This window comes from Passer montanus, unplaced genomic scaffold, assembly GCF_014805655.1.
Source record: "Passer montanus isolate IOZ18808 unplaced genomic scaffold, ASM1480565v1 scaffold66, whole genome shotgun sequence".
NCBI lineage: Eukaryota > Metazoa > Chordata > Aves > Passeriformes > Passeridae > Passer > Passer montanus.
In genome coordinates, this window is record NW_024371704.1 from 5,844,660 (window position 1) to 5,868,454 (window position 23,795).

The 23,795-nt window shown below is 43.9% G+C and overlaps 1 protein-coding gene across 2 annotated transcripts; it reads right to left on the bottom strand.

Moving 5' to 3' along the window:
- Nucleotides 1–159: 159 nt before the first annotated feature.
- STAT1 (signal transducer and activator of transcription 1) lies at nucleotides 160–23,731 on the bottom strand. 2 transcript variants are annotated; one of them, XM_039728571.1, is made up of 25 exons: nucleotides 23,651–23,731; nucleotides 23,311–23,545; nucleotides 21,180–21,308; nucleotides 20,424–20,568; nucleotides 19,703–19,801; nucleotides 18,115–18,210; nucleotides 17,376–17,454; nucleotides 16,680–16,771; nucleotides 16,303–16,454; nucleotides 15,872–16,030; nucleotides 14,765–14,857; nucleotides 14,272–14,331; nucleotides 13,092–13,121; nucleotides 12,912–13,005; nucleotides 11,994–12,035; nucleotides 11,454–11,537; nucleotides 10,799–10,897; nucleotides 10,190–10,325; nucleotides 8,353–8,408; nucleotides 7,316–7,410; nucleotides 5,186–5,325; nucleotides 3,852–4,037; nucleotides 3,291–3,366; nucleotides 2,753–2,855; nucleotides 160–2,223 (listed from the first exon to the last, which is right to left on the bottom strand). In XM_039728571.1, the coding sequence occupies exons 3-25, from the start codon at nucleotides 21,305–21,307 to the stop codon at nucleotides 2,200–2,202; spliced, it is 2,268 nt and encodes a 755-aa protein (XP_039584505.1). In that variant the 5' UTR covers nucleotide 21,308; nucleotides 23,311–23,545; nucleotides 23,651–23,731; the 3' UTR covers nucleotides 160–2,199. The 2 variants fall into 2 exon arrangements, with proteins under 2 accessions (XP_039584505.1, XP_039584506.1); XM_039728572.1 differs by lacking the exons at nucleotides 23,311–23,545; nucleotides 23,651–23,731 and adding an exon at nucleotides 23,229–23,276.
- Nucleotides 23,732–23,795: the final 64 nt, after the last annotated feature.

The following is a 23,795-nucleotide window of genomic DNA, read 5'->3' on the forward strand; positions in this document are numbered from 1 at the left end:
TCACACCAACAGTTTCCTTTATTGTTCTTCTGGCTGTACAGTTCACAGAAAAGCCTGACAAGTGTGAGATTAGGGATTCTGTCACTTACTGGCCCCAGAGAAGAGCTTGGTAACCCACAAAGATGAGCCGTGGATCAGTTATCCTACTGAGGACTCCAATTAGAAACTCAAGTTCAGTTTATTGAAGGTTGTGTGGGGATGGAAACAAATGAATGAAGTGATACAAGCAGCAATTACAAAAAGGTAATAGCCACCTTCTAAGAACTCCAGTGCAGACAGACCTGCAACAATGCAGAGAATTAAAAGCATCAATACTGCCTCAGGCTTCAGAGTTGTAACTCTTTAGTTACACAAACAAGTTTAAAATGAGATACAGAGTAGTAAAATACTGCCTGGCACATCCACTTTATAATAGAAGTAGCCAAAACATGAGAGAGAGGACAAAAGTGGCAACTGACAGTTCCTTTTATTTAAAATATATAAAAGAATATTCCATTGAGGAAAAGTCACTGCTTCTAGAACTACTGGCTATGGAAAGACCAAGCCATAATGTGAATAAGGCCACTGCTTTAAGTCCCGCAAAACTGAAGAATAAAATGACTTGTAGAACATGAATACAAAGCATAAAACACAACTTGATTTTTGCATTAGCAACAGATACACATCCAGCTAGTTACAGCAAGATAAAAGCATTAAGTCATTTCCTGTAGCACTGTTAATCTCAGTAACCCAGGGCACCAAAGATAAGTCAGTTTGCAATGCTTTCATTTAAACACATGTGTTACATGCCCTAGGTCCTTTAATTTTTCTGTGAAGCTTTTTCAGGGGGCACATCAGCTGTCTTGGCACAACACACCAAACTGAAGCAGTCCTTTTTCCCCAAACAGCAGCTGATGGGTCTGGAGGGGCCTCTGGAGGTCACCTTGTCCCACCCCTGCTCAGGCAGGGCCCCTGCAGAGTTCCTGGACAGATGGGGTGCAGCACGAGTGCTCTGCAGCCCCTCTGCTCAGCTCCCTGCTAATTAGCAGCCTGCACTAATAGGTGCCCTCCGAGGAGAGCAGCTGCCTGAACAGCCTTGCCTCTTAACCGACAGTTGTTAATTGCCTTCAAACGTGCTGAGAAACCAACCTGCTCCTCCTCTGCTGGAAGCACAGCGTCATCCTTTAAGTACTGCACACTGCATATCCTGCAGCCATTGCTCTGGATAAACTTCAACTTCTTCACTTTCCTGTGCCTAATTACAAAACCACTTCATTATCAAAACCTGTGAAGTATTTTAGCTATTCAAATTAACAGTTAAATAAATGCCCTCATTCATAATGCATGAGAAAACTGGGTGCCATTCCACCTGTTATAACCTACATTATTCTGTATTATTGCAAAAGATAGGGGTGACCAGATCCTCACCTTGGCAGATTAGGCACAGTAAATAAAAACAGACCAATCCCTTTTGCAGCCTTCTAAGAGGAGGTTCTGATTTTGTCTGATGACTGCAGTCTGCAGAGGCTTTAGTCTTGATTATACACTTTGGGTTCCAAGCTCAGCATGTGCCAATGCAGCTTGAAGGTGGTGTCCTAAGAAATGCTTTTTTTAAGAAAGACTGTGTTAAACATCCTATACAAGATTATGCCTTGTGAAAACTGTGAAAATGACATACAGGTAACATTTTGGGCTTCTGCTCTCTCCATGGGCCATGCCCAGAAGAGCCAAAAGCACAACAGACCTCAGCAGCACGTGGCTTTGGTGTGGCATGGTGTCTGTGGAGTGCTTCCCTTTTGTGATGCTGACAAAAATTCAAGGTGTAAGCTTTCTGAACAGAACCTCTGCAAAAGAACCAGCTTTTCTTTGAAGCCTTCTATGTACAGTTAACTGTTTGAAACATTTAACTAATTCCTTCAAACAATGAATGCATGTTTCTGCCATGACTGTTATTGAGGAGCTCACATTCTCACCTTCTTCTTCCTCCGATCTGGCACGGTATCTTGCTAATTAAACAAAGACGTGCAGGGTATCTTGCTAATTAAACAACGATTTGCATGTAAGGAGGCTGCTCAGGCTGCTGCTGTTGATATTCCCATCAGCTGAAACTGCTGCAGGACCTTCAGGCTGAGAAGCCAGAGAAGTGAAGTGCTGCCACCGAGGCACTGGCTGCAGCACAGGAGGCGTGAAGCGATCGGCCGGGGAAAGCACAGCCAGAGCTCACAGCTGGATATGTGTACACATCTGCAGGGAGAAAAGGAAACCTCCATTGCACAGGCCCAGCCCTGCTTCTCAAGGCCTTGCTAACCACAGAGCATGACCATGCTCTGCCCCAGTCACACCAGGATTCAGCTGCTCGGGGTGGGGAGGTGGGGATCACTTTAATTTTTCTTTTTCTGAAGCACACCCTGCAGGACAGCACTGCTCTGTTAACAGGCAGTACCTCGCCAGCCCGAGCAGGGCAGCACTTCCAAACTGCACTCCTGCTCAGACCCCACCAGAGGCACTACAGGGATACTCCTTCCTCCCCTCCATCTCTCCACACACAGGAAGCTTTGCTCTCCCGTTCTTCACCCTTCTCCCTGCAGACACGTTTGAAAAACAACTGCTGGCAATCCCAGTCTAACTCTGGATCCCCAGCTTTTCCTGTGCTTGTGAAGAGACGTGTTCTCTGCTTAAGTATCTGAGGAATGTCTCAGATAGGGAGAAAAAAAAAGGGGAAAAGCAAGTTCTGGCTGAAGCCTGGGGCTGCAGGCTGGCTCCTGGCACGTACCACAGTGTCGATCTCGGCGGGGTCCACCATCCGAGACACCTCATCGAACTCCTCGGGAGACATGGGCAGCAGGTTTTCTGGGGACTGCAGCCTGGAAGGGTGGCTGATGGACAAGAGCAGGGATTAGCTGTCACCAAAGAAATGAGGCACAGCTGGGCTACCCTGTCCGGCTCCAAGGCCTGCAGGGCCACTCACCAGGCCTCTTGTGAGGAGGGCCAGGCTTTGCAAAGCCAGCCTGGTTTTAAATGAAAACTTAGACTACTCAGGGGTGTACATCCCAACCAAAAAAGTCCAGCAAGTCTTTGAGAATGTGCTTTTCAAGAAATTACTTGCCCGTACAACTCCCTGCAAGTTTCTAGGGTTTTTTGCATAAAAATGGTGTTTTGAACACAGCAGCACATTAATGTGTTGTGATCAGATCTCAAAGAGGAAAGACTTCACAGGGGCACCTACAGCTTAAGCAGTATGAAGAGACATGAACTACAACTAAAATCTTATGATCAGTTTTTTAAAATCCAGCATTTTTGTGAGAACTTACACTTCAGATACAGAGATTAACTCAGTCTTGATGTAGCCAGTTCCCTTGGGACCATCCAAATCCATTGGTTCTGGTGCTTCAAGGAGAGAGAAAAAAAGCTTGTGGGGTTTTTTTTTTCAGCAGGGTTACGCACATTTTTACCTTTATTGTACCAAAAATACAGCCTATGACCCAGATAATGTGCAAGTCTCTCTGTCATGCATTTTACAGCACTATGGTTAATTTATTCCATTTTTAGTCACTTTTCCTGTTCTCCTATAGAAAATGGCAAAGAAACCCCTCCAGTCATGGTCAGGGCTGTTAGTGGGAGCCTACATTTCTGGAACAGCTCACGTGACAGAAGAGCTGGAGGGCCAGTGACAATCAGGGGGCTCAGTTTTTGGTCTCATGTTGTGCCTGTTTAAAAACAAACCTTTCATTAACCTATAAACATGGGACGGGCTGCCAAGGCATTCAGGCCAACTGCTCCCTTTCTTTCCACGCCACAGAAATGGTGCAATGCCCCAGCAGCTGAGGGACAAGCAGCCAAGCTCCAAGGCAGCAGCCCCACACAGCACTCACCCTCCTTAGGCCTGGAGTAGTATTTGCCAAAGGCGTTGTCCTTGGGGATGTTGGGGTACAGGAAGCGCAGCGGGTTCTCGGGGATGTTCTCGGCTGCCATCACTTTGTAATTGCGGATGATGTCGGGGAAGGTCACGGCAGACAGCTCCTTCTTGGTGTAGGGCTCCACCGAGTGGAACTGTGGCTCTGCAGAGGAGAGGAGCAGCACTTTCTTAAAGCTGGCTACAAATTTTTTTTCTGAAAGCATCCAGAAAAGCTGCAGCCACTTCAAACAAATTCAGAGTTCATGTGAGCAAAAGCCTTGCCTGGACGACACCTAGGGTGCTGCAGGAAGTATTGAATGCCTGCAAAGGGAGCACAATTGTCCTGTGGGGCAGGGAGGCATGGAGGGAGCACACTGATGGCTCTTGGTGTGGTTTGTATTCACAATGACTGGTGTGACTCGTCCATGGAAATTAACTGCAGTATTTCATTAAGTAATTTAGGTTGTGCTGCCTTTTTAACCTTCTTCCTAATTATGTAATTCAAACTCTGCTGCCTATTAGGGAGTTTGATCCAAATACACCACTTTTATGAATCACCAGGAGAGACACATAATGCTTCCTGAATGCTGCAAATACTATCAATCAACCTTCTTTTAACTTTTGGATGTCTCAGGTATGAAGGCAGCCAAGAGAAAGAAGTCACCCAAGTACACTCAGCAGTTTCTCTTCCACCTGCTGCTGGTTTTGGGCTCATCACAGTGAAGTGTCAACAGCTGCCCCACACTGGCAGGTGGGGCTGTGTATTGAGTGGGATAAGGGGAGAGCCCTGACTGGGTACAAGGGAGGTTTTAACTTCCTGCAGCTGTGGTGCCTCCAGGATTCCTTAAGGGAGGATGAGAAACTAGGCCAGCTCACTGCAGAAGCAAGCTCTTCATTGATCCATTTGGACAAGGGGAGGAAGGAGAGCTACTTGGAAAATAAAGTGAGTATGTAATTTATCTATGGGGAGTGTGGGAAGGAAGGGAAAAAAGTTGCATTTGGGCTTGGAAGGAGATGCAATTGTGTGTGTACTAAAGGCTGGGAGAGAGCCTACGGAGGCAGGGAAGACAGTCTGGGCAGTTTTTCCTTTCCTTTCCTTGAGCTTCCAGGTCAGAAGCAGGACCTGTGAAGTGCTACTTGTCCTAGCTGAAATCTTGATCAACTGATTGTGTGGTTTGAGTTGCCCCAAGTATGGTGTGTCCCTGCTGCTGCCAGGGGTGTTGTGCTGCTCCTCAGGGTGGAGGAGAAGGGCTCAAAGACTTCTTGTTCTGATGCAAGCAGATCAGCAAAGGTTCTCTGTTGCTGACTTACCATTCTGAGATTCCTCTACCCAGGTAAAGGTGATTGCTCCCTCCCTGCTGCTTTCACTGAATCTCAATAAAAATGTTCCTGGGCTCTGGTCCTTCAGCAGAGCACGTTCTCTCTCTTTGCTGATGAAGCCCATAATGCAGCTGTAATGTTGAAAAGAAAGAGCTGAGTTACCCCCCTCCCCCAACATAAAAACCAAGCTGTGCTGTGCTAGCTAGGAGAACTAAAAAGCTTTCCTTGACTTAAAAGAGCTGCAGTTCTGGTGAAAGCCTCACAGAAGGCTTTGTCCTGTGGACAGCTGGCAGCAGCACTGCCTGGCTGCAGTCAGGTGGTGATTCATGCCTCGTGGCAGCTGTGAATCACCACAGCTCCCCACAGCGCTCTCACTTCGGCCTGGGGGCTTATCCAAACATCTTTCTGAACTTGGAACAAAAAGGATTGTCCATTTTGCTGTCAAAGCTGGGCTGTGGGAGCCAAAGTGGCATTACATGTGTGTAACAGGGTCAGATCCCAGCTAGCAGCCAGTCTTGGGTCCAAAATATGCTAAAGGATAATTGTTTCTCCTTTTTGGCTGATGAAACAAACTTTGCTGGCTGCCAGATTGTGCTCTTACAGGTGTGGGGTTTGCTTTGGGCCTTAAGCCTGTTTTCTACAGGAACTGTTAAACTTTTGTGACTTATTCACTGTGCTCAGCAAATGTTATTGCATGGACAAGGGTGGTAATTGTAAGAGATTGATTGATCTGCTGGGGAGGGAGTTGTTCAAGTCAGTACCAGGGTATGACCCTGGCCAAGCCCCAGCTATTTGGTTTTGGTTGGTTTGTTGCTTGGCATTTTGCTTTTGCTGGCTGTTTATTTTTCCCCCAAAGGTTTTCTCTGTTTCTTATTCATTAAAGTACTCCATTAATAATGATCTTTTGAGTACTATGACTGTCCTTGAGTGCATTAAGTTAGGGAAAAATGGGTTTTGCACATATAACCTCTAAACAACCATAATTTTGCTTAGAGTTTCAGATGCTGTAAGTTGTCCTGTTTTATGGGGTTTGGGGGTTTGATTGTTGAGTGTTGTGTTTTGTATGGTTTAAATGCCATGCTTTAGGTAACAAATGTGTTCAGTAGTCAATATCTTGTGTGTAAGGGAAGTCTTTTGCCTTCCTATCTCTCAAGTATGAAGAAAGGCAAGTGTTCCTGAGGTTGTATTTACCCTTTTGTATGTAAGGGGAGTCTCTGCTATTCAAGTCTGTACCAAATCCACACATAATCTCAATCCCAGAACTGCCACTCTGCTTCAGTAATGGTTATAAATATTCCCACTGCACTGCAGCAATGAAAGGGGGGAGGTTTGGGGCAGGGAAACAAGGCTTGTACTGCACAGGGCTTTGACAGAACTCTTCTGGAGCTGGGTGGTAAAAATGTGAAGCCCACTGCTGAATGCAGCAAGCCAAAGCTGCTGTAGGTCCTGCAGAAGTGTGAGATACCAGGATACTGAGTGTGCTGTTTGATGAGGTTTCATAATGTGGCTAAAGCTCAAACACAGGATTGTGACTTTGGATAAGCCTAGTTTGGGCTGAATTACATCCAAAATCGGAAATCCCAGAATGAAAAGTTTACTAAACCAGTATTAAAGGGCAAATGGAACTGTGTTCCCATCTGGCAGAGTCCTTCTACTCGGTAATACTCTTAAAAAATCAGTGAAGTCGGCCGGGTTCTGGGCACACGGTGCAGGCACAGGCATTCCGAGTCTGGCTGCTGCCACCTCCAGGCAGCTCACAGTAACTCTCTTCGGGCAGGGAGTTTGGGTTTTGGGTTTTTAAAATGAATATCACTAGGACTTATACTTCCTTGTGCTTCAGTTTTCCTTGGCTATGTTCTAGGATGTAGAAAGAACCGACTTACAGTGGCAAAAACAAAATCTAATCTAACATCCAAAGCCCTACTCTGTGACTAAAATGGGACAACTTGGCGTTCTTGCTTTTAGCAGTTACCTCATCAGAGGATTCCTCACTACTGGAATTCATTTGCTTGAGATTTTTCCGGTTTCAAGATCCACCCTCTGCACCCTGAGGGTGCAATTGCCAGCCTAAAAGTGAAGTCTGAGACAAGGATCACATCTTTAAATTCACTAAGGTCTTACCCATCGTTCCAGAGACACAGGAGATGTTTCTTAATAAGCTCCAGGATTCCCTCAATCCACAGCCAAAAGGGGAAATTTTTATCATTCAAATTTTCCTGAAATTCAGAATATGGAAAGGCAGGGACGGGAGAGGGGAGAACAAGGATAATGAGACATGAGTAAAAATGCCTGTCTGAGCCTCCAGTAGCCATAAATATATGATCCATCACCTCTCACATGCAACAACCCTGGTCTAAGAGCAGATAAAAGGCTCTTGTGCCAATAGGGATATCCTGGGTGCTATCCCTGTTGGAGTTGTAGGACATTCAAACCCATGTCATGGGGGTTTTTGACTGGACTGGCTAGCAGAAGACCTTGGAGACACTTTCTGTTGAGATCTGGATCTTAATTTCTCATGAGGCTTCTGTATCAATGAATTAGAGTGCTTGTAGGGCACTTGTAGCCTTGCTCTTCCCCTGGAGTCTGCTCCTGGCTGTGATCTCCTACTTATCTATATCAGCTTAGGCTCTAAAGTTGAAAAAAAAATGTGAAGAGTCTTCCTGTCTTGCTTCAGCCAGGGTTGTGAAATTCCATGTACTGACCCCCTTGGTCACCCTGTGTTAATCTTCACCCTGATCCAGTTTTCCATGGTCTGGGGAATGTCCTTCACTAAGATACAGGAGAATTGTTCATCTTGCTGTTTTTTGTTTACATCTTTTACATCTTCTCTAATAGCTATTCTGTGAATAGCAGCTGCATTAATAATAATGGAGATGCTGTGTTTGAAAGATAGATTTTTTTTTTCCTAAGGAGTTTACACGATCAAGACCAGTCTCAAAATCTACTCCTTCCCATTGCAAGCTCTTTTTCTTCCTGCTGCTACTTTAACCTCACCACCAAAGCCTCCCATGACCATGTAAGGCCTATAATAATTAGGGGATGCTACTAGAAAAGTAGGCACCTTGAGGGGAAAACAAACAAAAAAAGCCCAAACAAAACCCACAATAAAGCAAGATGAGATCCCTCTTCCATCACAGTTTTTAAAACTGTGTGCATACCTTGCAGAATCTTGTCCATGGAATAAGGCCATCCTGAGGTCCTCCATTTGTTGGCCCTGAACACAATAAATTTGACTTCAGTCATGTTGCAGGAGTTACTTAGGCTAAAAGTATTTAGGAAACCAGGTTCTGAGTGTTTATTGGGAAAGCAGCTGTTGGACTGAGAAAGAAAAGGAAGAGCAGGCTGCTGTGCTTCCACAGCTACTGCAGGGGAGGCTGCCAAGCTCCCCTCTGGGAGGTTTTACAGTATCCCAACCTGTGTGAGCAGCCCTTGTGTAATGGGAACCAATCCATCCTGACATGTTCTGTGCTGCACCAAACACCTGCCAGCTTCAAAATGCTTCCAGGAAGGAAACTGAATCCTTGCACAGCTCTTGCCAGCACAGCAAGAAGACTGCAGCCCACAAGCTCCTCTGCAGGCTCAGCAGACCCTGCAGCATCTTTCTAAGATTAAGCAGTTTCCTACCTTGATTCTGGTGATTTGCAGGCTGGTGCCCCAGAAACTCTTGACTCCTAAGTCTACCCCAACCACAGACTCAGCTTATTCCTGTTGCAATTGTTTCCCTCAGCCTTCTTTGTATATCCACAGTGTTTCATAACCATATCCAAGCCACAAAGAAAAATCCTATCCTGGGCCTACAGTAGCTGGGAGCTTTGCAGACCCTGACTGTAGTCAGAGCCAGATTCTTCCCATTAAAGATCATGCTATGGCTTCCCATAAATATGATCTTCTCTGTCATTTTTCTAAAAATAAATTGGGTTAGGGAGCTTGTTACTGATACTGCTGGTGTTAAGAGATGAAGATTCTGTCAACTTTCCATTGCAAAAACAGCAGCCAGGTTGTGCCCTGGCACCCTGCTGGTTCTGTCTCCTTGCACTGAGGAATCCTGTTCAGCAACCAGGACTTTTTTCAGCTGGGTAATATTTTTATCTATAGAAATAAGATTTAAGTAGCAGCCCAACCAGAGCTCAACAAAACCCCTGTAGTTCTGAAATGCAAATCTGACATATAAATATATCATTGGTCTCTTTATGTTTGTTAATTAAACAAACAAAAAAAAAATTTCCTTATAGAAATTTGAAAAGGAATCTAATAAATTAACAGCTTTTTGTCAGATCTTATGTCTTGGGGTAATTAGAGAGTAGAATGCTGTACTTGCCACCTAGACACATGAATCTCATATGCCTTTAAATACAATTTTTTTTCCTGAAACTTAAGGTTGGTGAAATATACTGACTCAACAGTATTTTTCATCTAGAGTCTACTGTGTAAAATCAGTAGCTGTGTCAAGTGCCCTGCCTATTCAGGCAAACTGCAGGGAGTTTGGAAACAAAACCTATGGCTGATGAGGCTTTTATTAAGGACACTCATGTGGGAGATAATTCAGTTTGATATTCTTTAGCAGTTTGATAGTGTTTGTATGCTGCAACTGTGTTTGTTTATGCAGAGTGAATCCCCACTGTAGCTGGGGGCATGCATAAAGTTAAAATGAATGGAGGTGGATTTAAAAAAAAAACCAACCAAGAGATGCCAAGAAACATCCACTTCACAGACTGACTAAACATGAGTGTTAGTTCAAAAGGCAGAATTAGGCCCAGTCTGTGTTGCTGTAATGCATAAAACTCCCAAGTTAGAACACCAGATTTTTTTTTTGTGACATGATCTCATTTACAAACCCTGCCATACTAAAAAATGGAAAATGCTTCATTGCTACAAAGTTACATTGTAGGAGGGGGAAAGCTGTGAGAGGAAAGGAAAATTTAAAATGGGTTGCAGGAAAAGGTGCAGAACTAGCTTCAATTGAGACAGGCCATCTGTGATGAAAGCAGACCTTACCAAGAAGCTTCTCCCCCAGCATGCTCAGCTGATCTGCATTCAGTCCTCTCTTTGTTACAGAAGAAAACTGCCAGCTCAGAACGTCAGAAAGCTTGGACCACTTTGCACAAGGTGGATTCAGAAAGAAGGACAGGTTCTAGAATGGAAGAGAAAAATACAAGCTATAGTTAACAAACATTAATTTAGGAATGCCACTTGAATTTTTGTATTGCCCAAAGAAGCTCCAGGTTTAAGAATGGATATCAGCTTGAGGCAGCTCTGCAGAAGCAGGCAGCTATTCTTGCAGGCACTCTTTACCAGCAAAAGCAATCTCTGGGGCCCTGGACAGGTCTTCTCCCAGCAGGCAGAATTGGTGGATTACTCAAGTGCACCTAAGTGAGTTCTTGAATGTTCATTTGGCTTATCCCTGTGTGCTGTATATCCTCAATACATGTACACTGCCCTTATGTGGGTTTCAAACATTGTTTAGGTCAGGGAAGTCACTGCCCCTCTCTACACCTGAAACTCATTAAGAGTCATCTGCAGAGCTAAAATGCAGCAGCCACTTGCAAATAATGCTTGAAAATTAGACGTAGTACCTGATAAAACATCTTTTTTTCTTGCAAATACCTTGGGATCAGTAGACAGCATGTTGAACCACAAGATAGAAGCCCATCCACTGGGAAGCTGACTCACATTTGAGATCACAACAATGGGAAGGGATGTGGTCTGAAAGGGGCACAAAAGGAAACAGGTTACCCTGCACTGTTGCCACAATCCTCCTTGACATTATCCACACACCCATTTCCGTTTTAATTCCCTGCTTGCATAATCTTGACTTTTTCTATAGAAATTTGTATGTAGGGGAGAAAGTATGAGGAAATACTGGAAAGACTTGGGTGATTTTTGTCTAATAAAGACTTTCATTTAGTGTCAGTTATCACAGCACTGATAGTGACAGTAGAGTTCATAGCACACTACTTCTGAAATAAATGTAAACTGATAACCAACCCTGTGGCTTAAGCCCTCTAGGTATCAGACATTTTGCAAAGCACATCTATTTGTATTTACCCAGAGATCTGACAGAATTCTCTTTCTGTGTCTATACAGAGTTGTTGTGAAGTGTCATTCCCATAATTTGAAATAACTGAAAGTACGTGATATCCCAGGACTTAAAAAAAAAAAAAACAACAAAAAAAGAACAAGAAAAAAAGAGATAAAGTTAAGACTGTCAGCACAAGTGACACACAGCAACTCAAGTCCATCTGTTTGATCTAAGACTTACCTCCAGGTCTATTACCAAACCAGGCTGGCACAGCTGTGTCTCAAAACTCAGAGAGTGAAGCTCTTCTGTTACAATCAGAGGACCCTTAAAAAAATATAGGAAAAGTTTTCAGGGACTTTAAATTCCTAGGGTGAAGTATGGTGCTTTATCATGAGGAAAACCTTTTTCTGCCCATGGTCACATGCACTAGACCTCAGTAAGAGCTTACAGGTCAAAGTCACAGTGACAGTGCTGACTTTTTAAAACTGCCTCTCCAGGCATGTTTTTTTTAGTTTTTTGGCTACTATAAGCCATAGAAAAATCTGTGCTTGCCAAGAAACCCTGTTAAAGGCAGATGCCAGTGTGGGAGAGTCCCTCACTGCCGTTCTGGCAGTAGCTCTCCTTGCAGACTCTTTCTACATGAATCACTTTGTAAAAACACTGAACTCCTCTCCTATGATCTTTCATCTCACATGTGTCTGAGCAGAGAGCATTGTCTTAAATGAATGCCTTGTTAGTATTATGCTAAAACTTGGCAAAGGAAAGGTTAGTGCTGCTTACCTCATTTGTTCTGCTCCCTGTGTTTTTCTGTTCTTTCAGTTGCTGCAAATGAACAAAAAGCCTGTCACTTGTTTATGGTAGCCACAACTGGAAGTGGAAGAGCTCCACTTGCTCAACTGTATGCAAACTTGCTGCACTGGTGTCTGATTCTATTTGGTTCTAAGGTGTGGGAGCTAAAGGAATATGCTAGATAACTACTACCCTTTTATAAACTGCTCATCTGTGAAAAAAAGATATTGCATTGCCTTTATGCAAAAGGCCTTTTAAGAACAGAAGCAGTAGGAAATCAGGATCACATGGAATACTGATTTATCAAAGTATCCCTCTGAACCGGATGACAAACTCTAGGCAGCCTCAGTTCTGGACAATGAAGGTAGAGTTCCATGTTCCCTCGTTCTGGACTTGCATTTTTACTCTCCTGCTGCAGAGATGGAACCAAAGTGTTCCCTCACAATCTGCAGATCAGAAGTGCCCCATGGCCTGCCAAAGGCACTGACTCTCTTGCAGCTGTGCACTCCTTGACAATTTTCATCTTCCAGACTCAAAGCTCTTTAAACTATTCCAGACTTCCCCACCTATGGACCTTCCTCTGAAAGGCCCAAACCAGCCTTTGTAGGCTTTTTAAACTTCCTTCTCCCAAGAACCCATTGCAGCATAAGCTGTATGGCAGCAAATACTCTTTGCATTTCTGTCCCTTTTTCAGTGACAAGCAATCACATTTTGATTGATTCTGATTTTGAAAACAGGCAAAAAAAATTTTTTAAATGACAGAAAAAAGGAGAGATAATCACCATTCCTCTTTAAATAAAAAATGAATAATGATTTCAATAACAAAAGCAATTTGTTTCCTTCCTACCATGCCCTACTAAAAAATTAAGTGGCTGTATCAGTAATAGAAAGAAAAAAACAACCCCCTACCAAGTGCCTGAATTCTGCTGCAAGACTTCCATTAGTAGATTCTTCCATGTTCATTACTTTTGTGTTTGTTCCCAAAATATTAAATTTCCTGAACCTACACAAAGAGAGAGAAAATGTAATTAAATCTCTCATTCATTGAAAGAACCTAATGTTAACATATCAAACTCTGACGCCACATACCCTTTGACCGAGTTCTTCTCAGTTACATCTCTGTCAAGAAAAAAAAGGACAAAATAATCTTTTAAAGATTCTGCCAAAGACACAGAAAAGGTGCAAGTTTTAGTAGCTGACAGTGCTGACTGAGAACTGGTAAAATGCTTTTGTGAAATTCTTGTGCAATAGATGAGGCAATTGATTAAAGCAGTCAAAATAAATATTGTGCTACACAGTTTTTGTTTTACTGAGGCTTGATATTGCTCTGGGGGCTTTATAATCAAAAGAAGTACTTTCTTTTACTATAAAGATTTTAACTCTTGCTCTGAGGAAGAAAATATAGCTCTGCCACTCTAAATCTGCCTCTAAACTCGTTGAATAAATTGTTGCATCACTTGAATTGGTTTTCCCAGCATTTGGAATTTTAATGAGTTGCATTTTATCTAGTGCACTTCTCAAAGACTCCCCTCCCACAGCCACATAAGAATTCATTTTTACTTTTTTACTATTCTATGCAAGTTTCTGGACCCTAGAGCTATTTCAAGTGAACAAAATTACTTGGCTGGGAAGATAAAACCCCACTTGCTTTCTTGAAAGAACAGTCCTTGTCATTATTTTGGACAGCCTGTCACATTTCTTTCCCTGCCCTTGAAGTAAGTGCAAAACTTACCTGAATTCCTTACAAAATACAAAAGATTGGTATTGTATTTTTTTTCTCTGATTGAGAAGATGTCATATGTTACAGGTAGGCAGATTACATCCCTTATTCAAAGGCAGCTTGAGGGTAACTTTATTCCTTACTAGACTCTACCCAAAAAGGAAGGGATTCTAGAGATGACTGAATTATGTGGCTAGAAATGATGGAGTCCAATTCCACTCTGCCACCTCATGCTAATCCAGGTGAAACACCCCAGCACAGTGGCTGCTGCCCAGGTGCTGCCCCATGTCTGATTTAGCAGTAGTGAGCTCTCCTCTGTGGAGCTGATGGTGAGAAGCTGAGGCCATCTGCACTTTGTGACATGTCTGTGGTGGTAGAGAGAGAGTTAGAGCAAGGGAGTGGGTAAGGAAAAGGGCAGGATGTACCTTCTGCCATGGAGAACCAGCCTGCTGCTGGCCTACTCAACACTTCTAATGTGACTGCTCTTGGGTTTCTCAGTGTGGGAACTGTTTACCATTACACAAGAGAGATAAAATAAATGCGACATACTTATCAAACAAAACTTTCACTTTCAGATTGTAGTTCAGTTCCTGCAGTTTCACCAGCAATCTGGAAAGAGAAGTATTTTTTTTAACGTCAGCAATTGAAAAATAAGGGTTCTCTTCTATTGTGTTGCTTACCACAGATATTTCAGCACACTCAGGGGCCACATGCAGGCTCCAAGCTTGCTCCATACCAGACAGCATTTAGAGATAAAACTAAATGGGCAAATGAGCTACTCTTTGGCATGACAAAGTGCTCTGCATGTGTGTTCTTGCTGTTTGGTTGAGTTTGTTACACACTTGGTACACCCCACTTCTGGGAAATGGTAAAAGCTGGATGTGAGCTAAGTTCTGCCAGAAGAAAGCCCCTGCCCCTGGCACTTCCCTCCTCCTGCCTCAGCCCGGGGCTGCAGGGCAGGCTGTGCAATCTCTTGGCTGCAGGAAGCCAGTGACAGGAAAGCCTTACCACAAAAAAGGAACAGGGAAAGGGGAAAGCATACCTCAGCTTCACAGTGAACTGCACTCCTGTCTTCAGGACTAGTGGCCTCTGAGGATGTGTTGGCATGCAAGGCTGCCTCTCCACCACAAAGGAGCTATGGGAAGAACAGGTTAAAGGCACTATGATTTAGCTGTACTGCTCTTAAATAAGAAACCATATAAAAGAGAACTTTAAAAGAATGCTGATTTACCAGTGATACTATACACTTTATTCACTCAGCTTCAATCTACATAGAGGTGTGTGACTCAGTTCCTTTCAGTTGTTACAATGGGGTTAGAAGTAGTGGTTTTGTAAGTGTTGGCTTTTCTGCAATACATTGATGACTTGAGGAGGGAGATTGCTACATTACACTCCTCTGAAATCAAAGAGCAAGGAAACACTGCTGTAATTACCATGGTGCAAGTGAGGAGTTTTGCTTTGTTTGCCATTCTCAGGGCTTCCTGAATTCTTACAGCGAGTGCTGTGTAACAATACATGCCCAAGGCATGGATACACTAGCAGGGGATTTGATGAGGGCCAGCTAACCCAATGAAACAAACTTTTGGGGCTAACCTGTTTTGATACACCCCAAATTTGTGTCTACTGTGTGTTTACAGAACAGATCTCTGATCTTATGTGAGGCAACTACCAGCTGCAGTAACTTGCATCAAAAAGGTGGTAGAGAGGCAGAGCTGGCCTTCCCCTGCTGGAGGCAAAGATGATGTGTCCAGGGACAAAGGACTGGAGAATCTAGTGTGTATCTATTTTGGGTACAGCTTGATGCAGATTGTTTCTTGCCTCTCTTCACTTGAACTTTGCAGGGCTGAAGCTTGAAGTGAGAAGTGGACTAACAGACTAAGAGTTTGACTGTGTAATCAATGTGTACTGCAGCAAAGCTCCTGCTAACTTAAATAATGACTGAGCATAAACCCTTTCCATAGGCCTGAACCCGTGGAAATCCTAGATGGGGTAAATCTCAAAACCAGTAATTCAGTTTAATGTTTGACAAACTTAGGAAAACCTTGGAAAATGAAAAGATACTATGTAGAAAATACTGAGGGAACTGTAGGGAAGGTGTTCTTCATCTATTTATTCATAGCAACACAAATAGATCCTTATGGTCTATTACCTTTGGATGAGCTGTTGGAAAAGCTTGTGTGTTAGGTCCTGCAGAAATTGTTTATTTTTTGTGATGGGATCAGGGTCGTAGGTAAACTTCTGTTCCAGTTCCTCAAGCTTCTTGAGCTGCTGACGAACTTGCTGTAGGCTTTCAGCAACAATGGTGAACCTACAATTGACATGATCTTATTACTTTCAGCAGGTTTTTATTGTACTTTATTATATTATTGTACTAATGCAGAGGCACCAGCCAGGTGACTGTCCCTGAGGATGTGGCAGTGCCTGGAGCACACTTTGTGCTCAATGGAAACGTGTGAGGTAATAAAATGAATGCAGTTGTGCTAAGACAGAATGAAAAGGGACCATATAAAGAATCAGTATATTTCCTAGATGTGGTGTTCCTCCATAACATGGCTTAAATGTGGTCTTGCAAAGACTTACCAGTTCTGCAGCTGGTCGAGGCAGGCGTTGGGTGGCCCACCAATGCAAGCTGTCTGCTGCCTGTGCTTCCACTCCACCAGCTCCTCGTTAATAAGGGCAGCCTGTGTGTGCTCTGTGCTCTGCAGCAGCTGCACTATCTCATTCACCACCTCCTACACAGAATATGAGATTACCCTGCTTATTAGAAATACTTCATACAGAAGAATTAAGTACTGTTTTATCTAGTGCTCATCTGTTTTGCAAAACTCTGCAAATATCTCAGTTCAACTGACATATTAAAAAAACTTTCCTACTGCTAATTTATGTCAATTCTATGAAAATGAGCATCTGCTTAAGATGAAGAGCTGCTGACTTCTGAAAGAAAACTTGAATGCTACCTTTCTCTTGCGGTCCAGTGATAAGAACATGTGCTGGAGGTTCAGCTGCTCTTTCTTGTACTCCTCCTGAGACATATTATTGGACTCGTGTTCTGTAAAATAAGTCCAAATTGTGAATGTGAGGCTGAAGGAGTGCTGAAGGATGGGTGGGGGAAATGCTGAGGTGAGAAGGGAACAAATACAAAAAGCAAGATGCTGGCTTAGTGCTTCCCTTAGTAACTTCTGAAAATGTCCCTGTTCTAAGGGACAGTCAGCTCTGCCAAGTTGTGTTAGAAACTAAAGCCTTTTCTGGAACAAAGAATTCAACAACAGAGACAGAGCTGTATAACAAAACCAGTGTAGACTCTGTGTGTTTTCCTTGGTACACAAGAGCCTACAAAACCTAAAGTTAGTTTGGCATTTGTGAAAGATCACTAATTAAATGTATGGTTGAATGGTCACAGAGCCTACGGGGTTTGCTACTTCTAGTGGCAAAGAGATGTAGAGGGCAAAGGAATGCTGTGTTAACAAGGAGACTCTCTTAGAAGAAAAGACAGATGCAGAAATTTAGGTTTCAGTGTGAAGCAGAGTTAATCAACAAGGGACATTACCAGTAAATTTGGCTGTGTTATCATTAGGCTCAGTGCCCTGGCATAAAGAGCAGTTTACTCTGACAAACTATATACAATAGGGGATTGTCCTTGAAAAATGACTCACCTCTGTTCTGCAGGGTTTTACATTTGAAGTCATATTCATCTTGCATATCCTCTAATGCCTTGATGTCCTGCTCCACATCCTGTAATGCACAAGTGAGGGTGGCAACAATTATTTAACATTTTCAAGTAATGCAAGACTTGATCTGATTAGGAACTGCCTGGTACCAGCCCTGACAGACATGAAGTCCAGTTTTGTAGCCATGCCTGTTCCTGCACTAACAGGAAATATTTCTAAATTTAATCACCTTCTATTCACCCCTCTTCCTTCAAAACTAACTGAAATCTGTTAATTATAAAGTATGGAAATGGCCTTGTGGTCAAGCCATGTAAGTTCACAGAGTTTAGGAGAACCTAGGCTACAGTGGTGTAACTTGGAACAGCCACAGCATTTTAAACTTTCAAATTCTGATGTACTATTATTTGGAGAAAAGCTTTCTATTGTCACTGTATTTATTAAGACAAACATCTATATGATAAAAACCAAAAAAGTACATCTTCTAGTTAGCAAGAAACTGGTCAGTTATGATTTAAGAGGTTTTTTTCCCTCAGTTGCTAGTATTTCAGATGGGTAAAATGCTTTTGCTCCTAAAGTTTAGGCACAAGGTACTTCTAATGCTCAGGAAATCCCTGGTTTATAGACTTGAAAACCCCACCTTACTTTTATTTGCCATTTTATCAAGTCTAATTTTCAGCATCTGTGAATTAACAAACACTACTGAGAAAAGCTGTATTATACTTACTGTAACACTGGTTTTTATAGCCCTGACTTTGGCATCAAGCTCCTTCTGCTTGTCTGGCATCCCAGTTGCAGTGTTCTGTACACTCCCTACTTCCATCTGAGGGAAGAAGCAGAACAAGTCCAAACAGAGTGACCCATAACTTTTTTCAGTACTGTAAATGAGTGACATTTGTTGACAAACAACCTAAGGAAGCGTGGCTTGTTCTGATGAATCATACTAAAATTTTGTAGTATAAAAAAAAATCAAATTCAGGTGAATTTGAAAGAAACAAAGTATTTATTTTGGTGAACTGCCAAAGGTCCCCCATCATGCATTTAAGTCATCCTGGATTGGGCATTGAGAAACCCAGTCTAGAGGAAGGTAGATGATCTCTAAAGTCCCTCCCAATCCAAACCATTCTGTAATTCCCCTTCCCTTTTTGATGACCCATGTTTATTGCATACTGGAAAGGCAGCAGCCAGTGCTTTATGTCACTTGCCAGGACCAAGCAGCTGTGCTGCAGCTACAGGGGCTCCCTCAGAGTCACACTCTTAGAGCAGCTGCTTTGGACGCTGTTGCCAGGGGCCCCTTGTTGAAAGCTGTGCCCAAGTGCTCTTCCCACGCTGCACATCCGAAGCCTTGCTATGAACTGAGGTATTTCCACATTGGAAATTAACATGCTTGGTTAGTCATCACTTTTCTACATAAGTGGATTACAGCTATCTATACATTTTGCATGCCTTTCCCCACTGTGGAATTTTTATTGCAAAACAGTTCTTGCAAAGGCAAAAAAAAGGTGAGAAGCTGGAGAACAGATTATGAAGAAGATAAAGCTTTACCTATAATACAGAAGAAAGAAAAGGGCTTCAGTTAAAAAACACCCCAAAACACCACCAAAATTAGAAATAAATACTTGGAAACAACTGGGAAGGAGAATGATGCATCATTTTTCCAGAGATAGTCCAAAGAAGCATGCTCAGCTGCTTAACAGAGTAAACTGGGGAGTAAAATGCAGAAAAACAAACCAAAAATCTTACCGGATATATGAGTTAAGCACTAATTATGATAAAGCTTTACCTATAATACAGAAGAAAGAAAAGGGCTTCAGTTAAAAAAGACCACCAAAATTAGAAAGAAATACTTGGAGACAACTGGGAAGGAGAAAGTCCAAAGAAGCATGCTCAGCTGCTTAATAGAGAGTAAACTGGGGAGTAAAGTGCAGAAAAACAAACCAAAAATCTTACTAGACATATGAGTTAAGCACTAATTATTAAAATAAAATCCAATTGGCACATCAGGCTACATTGTACTAAAGAAGCACTAAAACAACCAGCATAGCTTTTACGTCACTCAATGGATAACAATTATTTCCTGGCCATTTATCCTCCAAATGCTTCACTCAGCAGAAAAGAGCTATGCTGTCCAGCTGGTACAGATCAGTGTTCTCCAGCTGGTACATATCAGTGCTCACTCTTCTCTTTTTTTAAGGAACCTCTTATTGGGCAGAGAGAGGATAGCCTGTTTCCCCTGCCAGTCATCATCCACTTCCCTTGTCCCAAACAATAGGCAAGGGAAGATAGAACTGCAGCAGGTATTTCAAGACTGTTACCTCATTGCACTCCTGGGCACAGTTCAGTATTTTCCTCTCTTCTTTCAGACAGTTGTGGATGATCATTGCCATGTGTATTGGGTCTTCTTGGAAGTTATCCTAGCATTAGAGACACAGTTTATTGATAAAGTCCATACACATAATTTCTTGTCTTTTAGTAATTTTTAGACTGGTAAAAAAAAATTAGGGTATGACCCTAGTGTGAGCCTCAGGGAACACACTGGTCATAGCCTGCTCCAGGATTACAAGGGTCAGAGACACTCCTAGGAGTTGTGGGATAGTACCCTACAGTCCTAGAGAGCTCATCTTTCAAGAGCCACCCCCCACACCTTGTTATGGCTTCTGGTTTAACACACAGTCCAGGCTGGATGCAAACTCCACCTTATCGTTTTACCTGCACACAAAGATGAAATGTGCTGTGATTGAGTACTGCCCTGCTCAGGATGGTGCTACCTGGGGGGTTTTCTTTTTCCTAGAGTTCTCAAACTGTAATTGTGCTGAGAATTAAACTGTAACTTTCTAACTGTAGCAATTCAAAACAAAAATGCAGCAACACTTGAATTCTGGCTTTTAAATCAGGATTCTCACACATCCTCTGTGAAAATCCCTCACAGCAGAGTAGGTGCTTAGAGGTATCCAATTGCACTAAAGCAAATCAAGGACATGTGTAGATATATAGATAACATATAGATGTGTAGATGTACAGATAACCCAGGCGTACCTGAAGATTACGTTTGCTTTTCCTTATGTTGTGCTGCAGCAAAAAGTTGTTTTCTATCAAGAATCTACTGAATTGATCATCAAGCTGTGACAGCAGGTCATGGAATAACAGTGTAGCAAATGATACATTGTTGGCTGCATGTTCCCTGGAATCATATAAAGCATGATTGGGTTAAACACACAACACAAGAGCCAAAAAAAATACATGTATATACAGGTGTACTTGATTTTTAATCCCCAATCCGGTTGTAGAAGATGCAAGCACTGAGAATTGCCTTCAAATGTAAGCCAGTTTCATTCTCTTAACTGACTTTCCTTGATGCAGAAATGTTGCTTCTCTATTATTTTTGCCACATTCTGTTCAAATTCATTTACTCATTCCATGCACATCAGTGCCTCAAAGTGACCCTGTGTGTGCATGTTGTACCACCCCTCAAAGAGAAGACATTCCACAGAAAGTCTGGCAGAAGTTCAGAGTCTTTCAAGAGTGAGAGACTGATGCTAACAAGGTAGTAATTGGTCATAAAACAGCCACTTTTGTTCCAGACCACTGAGAACATGATGAGCAAGGACACTTACTCCAGGTATCAGTCCTGGATAGCCCTGAAGAGGGGCTGCAGCACCCACACAGCTACTGAAGCATCCTGCCAGCAAAGGATCACCCAGCAGTTTGCTTCCCCAGCATTCTGCCTGTAACTGCACTTCTGAGGGCACTGCTTATCACACAAGCCAAAGCCTGATTAATTTCTGGGCTTACCAATCCTGGTTTTCCAGCCACTGTGCCAGGTACTGCCTGATCTCCATAGGAAAGCTGTCATCATAGAGCTGGTGAACTTGCTCCAAAAACTTGGAATCAAGCTGCTGTAGTTGGTACCACTGAGACATTCTGAGACAGGGGTTAAAAAAAAAAAAGTCAGCGTAAATGTTGAAGTAGTATTTGGACTGAAGTGGTGAAAAATAACTAATTTGAAGTTTTCATGAACGTTGACAAAGTTGGAGGATGTGCTGATTTATTTTGTTCACAGTAGCTAGTTTTGGATTTGTGCAGGAAACAGTGCTGGTAAGACAGGGATGATTTGTCACAGCTGAGCAGGGCTTACACAGCATCAAGGCTCTTTCTGCTCCTCACCCCACCAGTGAGGAGGCTCGGGGTGCACAAGGAGCTGGGAGGGGACACAGCTGGCCCCAGCTGACCAAGGGGACATTCCAGACCATGTGGCATCAAGCTCATAGAGCTTGGGGAAGGAGAAGGAGGAAAGGGAGACATTTTGCATGATGGTGTTTGTCTCCCCTAGCCACTGTTAGGTGTGATGGAGCCTGGCTTTCCTGGATGGCTGAATTCCTGCCTTTTGCTCTCTTGTGTTCATGGCTTTTGCTTTACCTGTTAAGCTGTCTTTATCTCAGCCCATAATGTACCTCACTTTTACCTTTCTGATTCTCTCCCCATCCCACCTTGTAGGGAGGAGGGGAAGTTAGTGAGTGGCTGTGTGGTGCTTTCTTTTTTTTCGTCTGAACCCATTTTCATGGTATTTAGGGTATTGCTACTGCTCTCTTGCTTAGCAAGTATGGGAATGAGGACCTGTGTGTCTGATACCTGTACATGCATAATTAAGATCCTGAATGTGGAATACCACCTTTCGCTTGTGCAGATGTACTCCCCAGCACAGAGTGTGAGTGAAAAATTAGAGACCCCTCCAAGTGCCCATTTTCAGTTGTTATTTGTGTCCACACCTGCCTGCTCTGAAAAAAGACTACATCTCAAATCACTTTAAATGAAGAAGTACTGGAAAATTTTTTTTCTATTTTTTAGTTCACATTATCCTATTTTCAGTCTAAATTCAAGCAAGCTGTGCAGCAGATACAGGGTGCTTAAATGAACTCAGACTGTGCAGAACGGCTTCTCTCAGTCCCAACACTTTTGTGAGAATGGCTTCAGCTCTGAAGGATGGTCTCTAGAAGCACCTCAGCCTTCTAAGCTGCAGGTCGTCAGCTTGTAGTGGAAATGGCACGTAAAAATACATCCAAGGAACGGCCCAGGCTGAGAATGTGAGTGGTGAGATGCAAATCCACTCACATCTTTGCTTCTTAATGGCTGCCTATAAGACCCTTCCAAAAGAACAGGGCAGCATCAGGGTGAAGGACTATCTTCTATCTTCTATGCCCCTTCCTACCAAATCCTTCAGTTCTTATATGCCAGTGCCCTCAGCTGCTGAGTGGCATGTGCTAGGTGTGAGAAGCAAAGGAGTTAAAAATGTTATGTTCCAAGTGAGGGCTTGGAGGCTTTTGAAGTGTGTACTTTTCAGATTACAGCTAACACAGCATTTGAGTGTGCTGTAGCAGTCCCAAAGAGGGAGATTCCAAGACCTCCCTGGGCAACCTGTTCCAGTGCTCTGCCACTCTGTGTAAAGAAGTTCTTCCTCGTGTTGAGGTGGAACTTGTGTTTTAGTTTGTGGCTACTGCTTCTCATCCTGTAGCTGGGCACCACTGAAAAGAGTCTGGCACCATCCTCTTGGCACCTGCCTTTGAGTTATTTATATGTAATGATGGGATCCTCTCTCATTCTTCTCTGCTCCAGACTAAACAAGTCCAGCTCCTGCAGCCCCTCCTTGTAAGAGAGTGCTCCAGATCCCTCATCATCTTTGTGACCTCTGCTGGACCCTCTCCGGTAGCTCCTCGTGTTTTGTACCGAGGATGTCAGAGCTGGACACAGCGCTCCAGATGTGCCCCGCCAGGGCTGAGCAGAGGCGCCTGATCGCCCCTCTCGCCACCCGCTGCACCCCAGGACCCCTTCCTGGCCCTCCTCTACCTCCTTTCCTGCCCTTCCCGGGGATGGCGGCCGATCCGTGCGGCGGGGTTGGGGAGCGGAGGGCGCGGGGGGAGCAGCGCACCTGTTCGGCAGAGCTCAGAGCCGTGCTGGGCACCGGGGTCCGCTTCGAGCGCTCCGGGCAGGGCAGGGCTGGCGAGGGTGAGCTGTGCAGAGCGAGGACTCGAGGAGAGCGGATGCGGCAGAGGAGCAGGGGCGTCCCTGCCAGGAACGAAGACCTGTGTGAGACACCTGTTTCCTCAGGTGCAGTGACACCAAAGAGCAATGCTCGGCGGGTATCCCGCGGGCAGGGAAGCAGTCTGAGGAAGGGACAGCCTTAGTTACACCGGGCATGCACCCCGCCAGCCCCCGAGGCGCGGGCAGCGCCCGCACCACCCCCGGCCCCTCACGCCCGCTCCCCTCACCTCGGTCCGGCTCGCCGCTGTCACGGTGCCGGCTGCGCCCGGGGAGCCGCGCGCCCCAGTGCGCCTGCGCGGGGGCGGGCCGGGGGCGTTCCCGGGCTGCGGGGGCGTCACGTGACTTCTGGGAAAGGCGGTGAAGGCGAAAGCG